The 10,049-nt window shown below is 42.9% G+C and overlaps 1 protein-coding gene across 1 annotated transcript in view; it reads left to right on the top strand.

Annotated features, from left to right (window-relative positions):
- Window positions 1-4,443: 4,443 nt before the first annotated feature.
- LOC102042359 (claudin-19) overlaps window positions 4,444-10,049 on the top strand; it is a 13,170-nt gene continuing 7,564 nt past the window's right edge. Inside the window, exon 1 of the mRNA XM_031060703.1 lies at window positions 4,444-4,663. Within this exon, the coding sequence (XP_030916563.1) occupies window positions 4,444-4,663 (220 nt within the window). The remainder of the gene's footprint in view (window positions 4,664-10,049) is intronic.

Here is a 10,049-nt window from a genome sequence, read left to right as displayed (position 1 = left end):
GCTCTGCCGCCATGATGAGCGTGGCAGCGCCCTCACCGCCCCGGCCCCCTTGGTGGGGAGCGCTGGCGCCGTGAGTCCGGGGGCTGCCGTGATTTCACAGAATCAAATATGCTCAGTTGGACGGGACCACAAGGATCATCGAGTCCAGCTACTGGCTCCGCACAGCACCATACCGAAGAATCCCACCGTGTACCCCTGAGTGTTGTCCAAATGCTCCTTGAACTCTGTCAGGCGTGGTTATGTGGCCACTTCCTTGGGGAGCCTATTCCAGTGCCCAGCCACCCTCTGAATGAAAAACCTTTATTAATAGCCAACCTAAACCTTCCCTGACACAATTTCAGGCCATTCCCTCGGGTCCTGTCACCGGCCACCACAGCTCAGTGCCTGCCTCTCCTCTTCCCCTCATGACGAAGTTGCCTTGAGGTCTCCCCCAGGTTGAACAGACCGAGTGTTCTCAGCCTCTTCTCATATGGCTTCTCAAGGCTCTTCTCCATCCTTGCGGCCCTCCTGTGGACACTCTGGAATAGCTGAATATCATTTTAATATTGTGGTGCCCAAAACTCCCCAGGACTCGAGGTGAGGCCGTCTCTGAGCAGAGCAGACCAGAACAATCCCCACCCTGGCCCAACTGGTGATGCTGTGCCTGCTGCCCCCCAGGACACAGTTGCCCCTCTTTGGTTGCCAGGGCACTGCTGATTCATATTCAACTTGCCACTGACCAGGAGCCCCAGGTCCCTTTCTGTGACACTGCTTTCCAGGGTCTTGTTCCCCAGTTTGTAGGTACATTGGGGTTGTCCCATCCCAGGTGCAGAATCTAGCACTTTCCTGTTTTAAGCCTCACACAGCTGGTGATTGCCCAGCCCTCTGATTTATCAAAGTCTCTCTGCAGGGCTTATTTATTGTACTGCCCTCTGGAAGCCTTATGGAATAGGCAGAGCTTGTTTCTTCCTAGCCTGCAGCAGCCCAGGAGGTGCGGTGGAGGCTGGAGCTGCTGCCTCAGCATTGCCTTGCTCCGTGTGTGGCTCCACATCACCTTACCACACCTCAGCACCTTCCCTCCCCAGGCTCCTCTGCCCTGCCCCACCTCACTTCACCCCACCCCACCCCACCTTACCTCACTTCACCTCGCCGCTGGGCTGCTCCAGCAAAGGGCTGCTGGGTGACCAGATTCCCGCCCCACCACCTCTTTCAGATCTCTTCCCTGTATCTGTATCAAGAATAGTTTAGCCAGCAGGACCAGGGGAGTGATCATCCCCTGTACTCAGCATGGGTGAAGCCACACCTCGAGTTCTGCATGCTGTTTTGGGCCCCTCGCTAAAAATTACATTGAGGCGCTGGAGTGTGTCCAGTGAAGGACACCAAGGTTTAGAGAGGTTTAGAACACTTGTCTGGTGAGGAGTGGCTGAGGGAGCCGGGGCTGTTCAGTCTCCAGGAGCTCAGCAGGGACCTCCTCGCTCTGTACAACCCCTGTCAGGAGGCTGTAGTGAGATGGGGCTGGTCTCTTCTGCCATGTCTGCAGTGAGAGAACCAGAGGAAGTGGCTTTAAACTGAGGCAGGAGAATCTGATTAAATATTAAAACATATTTTTCCCTGTTCAGGAGGTCAGGCATCAAAACAGGTTGCCAGGGAGGTGGTGGAGTCCCTACCCTGGAGGTGCTCAAGGCGTCTGGACCTGGTGCTGGGTGATGTGGTTTAGTGGCTTAGGGGTACAGGAGCAGTGCTGGGTGGACAGTTGGACTGGATGATCTGAGAAGTCTCTTCCAACCTCAGTGATTCTCTGATTCTGTAGTTACCCACACATGCCTGAGCAGGTGCTACAGTTGCCCCTGTGGTGCCCTTGCTGCCAGCCAGGGTCCCGGCTCTCTGGCACTGTGCTGCTCTTCTCAGCATCATCCCCATGCCAGCAGAGCTCTGCAGGGCTGGAGAGCTGTGTTAGCAGAAACAGTCCACTGTACACACCTCCAGCCTCCTGAAATTAAATGGGAAAAGAGAATGGGTGTTTGCTTTGAAAGTAGCTTGTAAGTCTGAAGCAGTTGTGTGCACTTTCCTGGTTGTCTGTTTTGCCACGGCCATACTCATACACAGCAAAGCCACCTACACGATGCCAGAGATGCCTGGGCCACCAGGCTGAGTGCAGAGCTGCCAAAATCCAGCAGCAGAAAAAACAGAGGTTTCTCTCAAGGGCACCCGTGGAGGGCAAGAGGCAGCAGTCACGTATTGCAGCAGGAAAAGTTCTGCACAGCTGAGAGGAACACGCTCCGCAGGAGAGTGTTGTGCAAACTCCAGCTCTGGAGACTCTGTTGTGACTGGATAAGGCTTGGGTGACCTGAGCCAGCACTGAAACTCTGCTTTAGCGGGAGCTTGGCATCGATGTGGCTCCAAGTTATTTTGTATTTCATTATGTGAAGGCAAAGTTAATAGCAAGATGAGAGTGATCTGCATATTAAAATTGCAAGTGGTTATAAGACTGATTAGTTTATTAAGATGTTGTGACAACTTCAGGAGCAAAGTTACAAAGTCATATTCTTTGGAAGTGGTAGGAAATGAAGAATTAACATTGTTCCTCTTTTTTTTTTTTTATTTCCCCTAACTAGTAGTGAAAAGATTTTGCCTTCTCACCCCAAGGTCAGACTCTGACGAGAAAAAACCTCTATGAGCTGTGGTAGGAAACTGCTCTAAATGGTTTAGTACCATATTTAAATTTGCATTTTATCTCTTTCTGATTGTGCTGGTGGCCATGGGTCAGCCTCAGAATTTGCATGAACTAAGTGATTAGTAGGTTCAAAGATGTATATTGCTGACGTTAGAAATGTATATATATAAATGGAAGCCAGTGTTGTAATCAATGCTCTTTCTCTGTTTTTCTATGTAACAAAACAAAAAAGAAGTAAAAGAGGTTTTTAACTTTCCATTTTAGACACTTTTACCACTCATTTTTGCTTCCAAAGACCTTATCAGGAGTAATTTGTTTATTTAAGTGACTTCAATATTTTTCTTTGCTAACCCTTCCTGTGCTGTGTTCAAACCTCATACATTTTGGCTGTGCTGTTTTTAATGTTGTTACAGTGATCCTTTTTGCTCCCCCAGGGTTTGTTTTTATCACATTACAGCTCTTACTTGCATATAGCCTATATGTGTACTTTGTGAGGGAAGATGCTCTGGACTTTGTGTGTTTATTCCTTTTTGGTTTATTGTCATTCTCCTTTGGACAGTTGCAGCTCATATTTCCTATCAGCTGTGCCATCACCTCAAACTTACAAACATGGCACTGTGTGACAGCTGGTACAATCAGGTCCTGTGGGATGGGCTGAAAGGGGATGGATGTGCTGCTGGAATAAAGTATGATCTGGACAGTCCTATGGGGTTTGTGTGGTAGAGCCAGGGTCAGGATGGGTGATGAGGGAGGAAGGCAAAGAGAGGAGGAAGTGCAGCAGCAGAATGGCTGCAGAGCTGTCCCAGGCTGCCAGTTTCCTTCAGCCGTGAGCCCAGGAGCTCTGTCCTGCCTTGGGCCTTGGCTGCAGTCACAAACACTTTGGGTTGTTGATGTCATCCACTGCACAGGGGTCCAGCTGCCTCTTTCTTCTTCAGGATGCATCCTAAAACAAATGCATAAAAAGTTTCAGGTAAAGCAGAAGTGGAAGTTGTAGCAATGTTTCTGCAGTGCTTTGCACTCTGATGGTGTTTGGGCAGCTCAGTGGCCCTGACAAAGCAAATTATATGCCAGGTTAAACTGAGTATATTTGGTACTAATTTACATTATTTCCTGGTAATTTTCCCTTTCAACATGCCAGATCTTTGTGTAACATTTGGCCAGAGCTTTGACCCTGGGTCCTTGATTTTTAGAATGGGACAAAGGTCCTGAAGAGTGCAAAACTTTTGTTTGGGTGATCAAACAGGTCCTCACAAAGTGCTGACCCTACTATCTTTCAGGAAGGTAGAGAAAACGGATTAGAAACATACCATAAACGTGAGTATCACAATTTATCTTGCTTTAAATTTGTATTGGTAGATATTGTAATTGGCAGATGAACAATTTACTAAAGCATTTGATAGTTTTCATTTTAAAATGAATTTTGAGTTAGAAAACACGTAACAAATGGATGAAACATTGCAAATTAAAGTTAGAGAATTCTTTGGTTGTCTCCTGTGCTTTTGCTCTGTTTACATTTTTTTGTGGTAAATGTGAACAATGATAAAAGTTTTCCTAAGAAAAAATAAGGTATGGAATATTCAATTATTCCAGTTACTTGATGCGATTTAGATTCCACCTCTACAGTTCCCTTGTCTGATACATTATGTTGTAGGTAGGCATTTTTTAAATGTTTTTGCAAAGGTCAGGCTTGTGTAAAGGTAACTCCATACACTGCGTGTGTATGAACTCTTTCAACAGGTTTCTAATACCAGAAATTGTGGGGAACATCTTTGAAGAAAATTTCTGTCACAATGGCATCATCCTGTCTACAGATCTGTGCATTGCTGCTGGCTTTAGCAGGATTCACTACATCACTTGTTACTACCATGTCCAGCAGTTGGAAAGTTTTGGACTCCACAACAGAGCTGGTTACTGCAGACTGGGTTTCTGAAGGTCTTTGGATGGACTGTGCAGCAACTGCTGTTGGATCAGTACAATGCAAGAAATTTCTCTACATGCTGAGTTCAGACCGTAAGTGAACTCAGTGGTCTTGGCATTTGTTCATAAAATCCAAGGATGGGGTTTTGTTCCTTCTTTCTGGGCCATGTGTTAGCAGGCTGGGGGGCACAGAGTGCAGTTGTCCCAGAGGGCACTGCAGTTGTCTGTGCTTTATAGTTCTCTGTGCTTTATAGTTCTCTGTGCTTTATTTCCGTTTGTCTTTTCTCTGTCAGTGTCTCTCACTGAATTAAAAAACTTTCAGCTTTCAATTTTGTTTCTCAATGTGATGTGCTTGCCCTATGCATACAAAAGAAGGAGAAGGGTTAGGGCAAGATAAAATTCCTGTATACCAAAACCTGTCTCTGCTGTGATGACATACCAAAAAAAGCATTGCAGCCAAAATTCAGCCTAAGGATTGCAGGGGTGTGCATGTGTGTGCTTTAGGTGGTAGCACAATGTCACCTCTGTCCCTGCATCTTTGTGCTGGCATATCAGGGAGCAGGCACGCACTGGAGGTGTCAGAACAGCCCATTATGGGCTGCATGTCTAGGATGGCCAAATCCAGTTTAAAGGGCCACCATGGAACCAATGTTTCACCCTGCTGTTCAGCTCACTCACTGATGTGGCTTTGCTGCCCTCTCTGGTGTGTTGACATAGAGGTATGGCTGATGTACAGTAAATTTGAGAATTTTTTAAAATATAGTTTTGGAAAAAATAGCATCTTTTCACTCATCCTAGTTTTTCAATACAAGCATATCATAGTTCCATGAGCACTGGTGTTTGTTTGTGGTTTGGTGTGAGACAGTAATTATTAGATATTCCAGAACTGATTTGATACTTTGTGCTAAACCTGTGTACCTGGATATTTTTTCTGGAATTTCTCAGAGGTGGTGAGCTTAAACTAAAATACACCCGTGCAATGAATGCTTCTGTGTTTTCTAGGGTCAACCATGCTAGCAGGGTAATTTCTCTGCAGCTAGAAAGAGAAGAAAAATCTCAATAGGGGCTGGAAGGTATTAGCTTGAATCGTTCTGGATTTTAAAAGTATCTTTCTGTAAACACTGTCTTTATGGTAAAGGACTAGGAAGGATTGACAATGAAGTTCTTTCCTCAGCAGACTGTGTAGAAACAGTAACACTGTAGCTTTTGGAAATAGTATTTTGTTAAGCTTTCTGTCTTGAACAGAACCTTGCATTTATTCTTTTACAACTTTCAGTTTTGTGCAGTCACTTTATGAGTGCTGTTAATATAATTTCTTCAAGTCTTCCGTGCTTTATAGGTTCCTGATTGCTGTCATTGCTATTTGTCTGGACTTTTCCAGCAGTTTTATTCTGAACGTGCAGAGCTTAAACCTTAAAAATTCCACGTGTCACAGACCATGAACTTTGTTTTTCTTGACACAGATGTGGACTTCCCTGGAGTCAGAGCTGCCTAACTGTAAGGCAGATCTCTAAAGGGTGAGAATTTAACTCTCAGGATGTAGCATGTTCATGGTTCTTCTGCAGGGCCCTCACTTTGGTGGCCTCATCTGCCTTCACAGTGAGGAGGCCAGTTTAAGAATAACTATCAGCATCCATAATGAGGCCAGAGTTTGTAGCCTCAAAAGGAGGCTAATCACATGCTTCCAAGGATTTTAAAAACATGGCTCATTGCATCAGAGGCAATGTCAGCTTTTCACATCATCCTGGTACCTGTTCAGCTCCTCTGTGTAGGTACAAGGATGCCTTAAGTTTCTGGAAGTCAGTGATGAGATGGAGCCAACAATGACAGCATTTGGTTCAAGTGACTGGGTTAGAACAAGCCCAAAGGAAAGCTCCCAAGCTGTGGGAGGTGCTGATGTGAAGCTGTCAACACCAGCTCTTAAGCCCTGCTGATGCAGAGCCTCCTGCAGAGCAGTACTGGCTGTTATGCCCATTGCCTGGCAAGCCACAGTTTACAAAATCTACTGAAGAATATCCTTATGGTCTTTAACACATTGGAGAGTGATTTCCTGAAGGGAATTATTGAAATGCCTGGTTCTGTATAGGAAAACTCATGCACTTCAGGTCTGCAGTTTAATCTTTTCTGTTTATATGTGTGCTTTGTGACTGCCTGTTGAAATACATTTCTTAACTAGGAAGAGATTTTTTAAAATCTCTTCTTTGTTTTTTATTTCTATCCTTGGCAGCAGTATAATTCAAGGTCCCAACGATCTCACCTTTCAAAGTGCTGTCAGCAGAAGTGATTGCTGAGATCACCAGCATAGCACCAGTGAATGGGGAAATTAGCTGGAAACTTTTTGAAGGGCTTTTAATGAAATGCAGATACTCCAGGGTACTGGTACAGTGTGTTCATTTTACTATGCCACCATTTTTCAAGTTGCAGGGACTAAGCAGAAGGAGGGAATTCTGTAATAGTCACCTGAGATCAATTCTTACCACACATTATCTGGTTTCCTTAAAAGATTGCACAGGATCACACTGCCAAATCTGGTCTTGTTTAAATCAGTGGCAATGATCCTCTTGACTGCCATGGGAGCCAAAATAATACCCTTTGGCAGCTGAACCTACCAACCCACAGCATTAGCTCAAAGTGACAGTGAATCTTGATGAAAAACAACAAATACCTGTTAGGGACAAATCGGGGCTCTCTCAAAGGCTAATCCTTGTGGTAGTGTTTACATAAATGCTGTGGAACTGTTACCATGTTGCATCATAGCAGAATTATTTTATGAAGAAACTCTGACTCAATTTCCTGGAGATAAGGGCAGGTTATCACTGCAAAAGATGGTTAACCACGTTTGGATCCACAAGTACTTTAAAGTCTTGAGTGGGTGATGTGAATTGAGGCTACAATTCTATCTAGCCAAGAGCAGAAGCAACTAAACTGAATTTAATATATGCTTTGCCTAGAATAGCTTTTTTTTTTAATCCTAAGGTATTCTAACAAACAGATGCAATTTGCTGATATGTATTATTTTTCTTATAGCTGTTTTTGTTCATAATTTGATTCCTTCTGAGACAGGTCTGTCACACTAGCTCCTTCATTTCCTTACATTTCAATTCCATGGCACATACATTACTGCAATTTTAATACATTGTACAATTGTACAGTGTAAGCAGGATGGTTTTTAAGACTGAATGTGTTTAGCTGTAGATCAATAGACAGTAAAATATTAATGGAAACCACTCATCCATAAACTTTACCTTCCTGAAAGAAGCTGGCAGTACAGTTTTTGTGGATTACTTATGACCATAACTCCAAAAACTGCTAAATTTTCTAGCAGAGGTGTAAAGATTCTGTCTTCAAGCTGTTTTATGTTGAATCCTCAAGAGAATATTACACAGAAGCTTCTTGATTTGACAGCAAAAATAAAATTACAAGCAATCTTAATCTACTGTAAAATCTAGTTGACTTCAGAAAAGAGACAGAAACAAAATATTTGCCTATATTATCACTCTTACAAGGTATTTTGTAGAAATACTGACTGGAGTTTCTAGGCTGAGAAAAACAAAAGGCTCATTTTTCACTTCCTATTAGAAAAAGAATTAATGTGGTCACTTTTTTTACACGCTTATATCTTTATCATGAACTACTCCCACTTCTTATTGTCATGCCCAGTAAGTCTTATCTATGGGGAAAGAGCAAAGAGCAAAGGTAGACTCATTTTGGAGCGAAACCCAGAGATAAAACAGCAAGGAGGCTTCTGAAAGGCTTCACTTGATTGTAATCTAATTATAAGGATATTTAACTGTTACTACTCACAACATGACTGCTACATTGGAAATTGTTGGTTTTATTTTGTGCTTGGGTGGGTTGGCAGTTATTGGAGCTACTTTGCCAAATAATTACTGGAAAGTCTCCAGTCTCCATGGTTCTGTGATCACAACATCTACGTTGTTTGAAAACCTGTGGAAGAGCTGTGCAACAGACAGCACTGGAGTATCCAACTGCAGGGATTTTGACTCTATGCTTGCACTGCCTGGTAGGTGACTTTGTGCAGCCTTGTTTGTATTGCTTAAAAACTTATTGGCAAAAACTAGTAAGGCTTTTGTTTTAGTAATCTGGTAATACTGGAAAATAACTGGCCAAGAAGGACTTTGTGGGCTGAAGTAATAAAAATCTCTCAAGCAGCAGAATGTGTCAAGGAAAGGCTGTAAACTACGGCAAATGAAGTCGGTTGATCAAGCATTTAACAAGCATTTAAAGTGGGTTGTAATCTCTTCTCTAGCATCGCGTGGGATGTCTTCTAGGAGACATTTTTAAACTATTTCTTTATTTGGAATTATTGTATAGACCTTATTTTGCAATACTTCATAGCTAATGTACTGTGGCTGGAGTTTTTCATGTAAGAGGAAATACTGGTTTTAGCTGAGAAGGGGTAGTGGTTTTCTGTGAGTTGAGACTGAAAATTGTAGATAATCCAAGAAATACATGATAATATGTTATACATATTATATTATAAGTTATAGAAGGAATATATGCTATAAATTAATATATCTTTAGACTTGTCAACTAATGCTAACTACTGTCAGTTAGTTAACTGACAGTAACTAAAGTCTATTTGGACATGGTTTTAAATATCAAGAAATTCAGATCTGCTGGCCCCTGTCCTCTGTATCAGTCTTCACCATAATTGTGGTTGTCCTCAAATGCCCAGCTTGGTGATATTCTGTGGATAGTAAAGCATGTTTATAGACAGTCAAGCTATTTTTTAAATTAATCTTGAATAATTCAGTATGTAGATACTTATTTGGAATAAAAATGCCTTCCTTCTAGCTGAATCTGCCCTAGGAGGTGGCTAAACTAAATAGGTAGGAGGATACTCCTAATCTGAAGAATGTGTAATATGGGATTAGTGGGAATGACGTGTTAAATTCACTTTCTCCCTCAATCTGAAGTAAAGGCTTGTTGTTGACCAGCTCTAACACTTGCATAGCGATTCTCTGAAACTGTGTTCAGTATTTAGGGAATAATCTGTTCTTTTCATCTTTCAGTCTTCTCTAACAACTGCTTTTAGAGAGAGTGTGTGTGTGTGTATGAAGAGGAACATAACCCTATTTAAGCATTTTAGCCTCAGTAAGAGCAGGATCATTCCATCAGACATTATTCTCTGCAAATCACCTATATCAGTGTGCACCAGCACTGCTGGGTTGGTAGCTGGACTTGATGATCTGAGAGATCTTTGCCAGCTTTAACAATTCTGTGATTTTATTTATTCTTGTAAAACCCACTCCAAGGGCTGGTTTGTAGCTTACTGCCACTGACTCCAGGCAGCATCTTGTCATTGATGCATTTACATGGGGTGAGTATGTGCAGATTTGGGCCATAGGCCTGCAGGACATCAGCATCTGGAGAAAAAAGTGGGTTTGAAAGAACCTGGTGGGGGTCAGAAAAGAGCACCACAAGTGTTAAAGCAAACAGAACAGAAGGCAAGCAA

The sequence above is a fragment of the Geospiza fortis genome, unplaced genomic scaffold, assembly GCF_000277835.1.
Source record: "Geospiza fortis unplaced genomic scaffold, GeoFor_1.0 scaffold101, whole genome shotgun sequence".
NCBI classification, from domain to species: Eukaryota; Metazoa; Chordata; class Aves; order Passeriformes; family Thraupidae; genus Geospiza; species Geospiza fortis.
The sequence above is the reverse complement of the archived record's forward strand: the minus strand, read 5'-3'. Positions and strand labels throughout refer to the sequence as shown.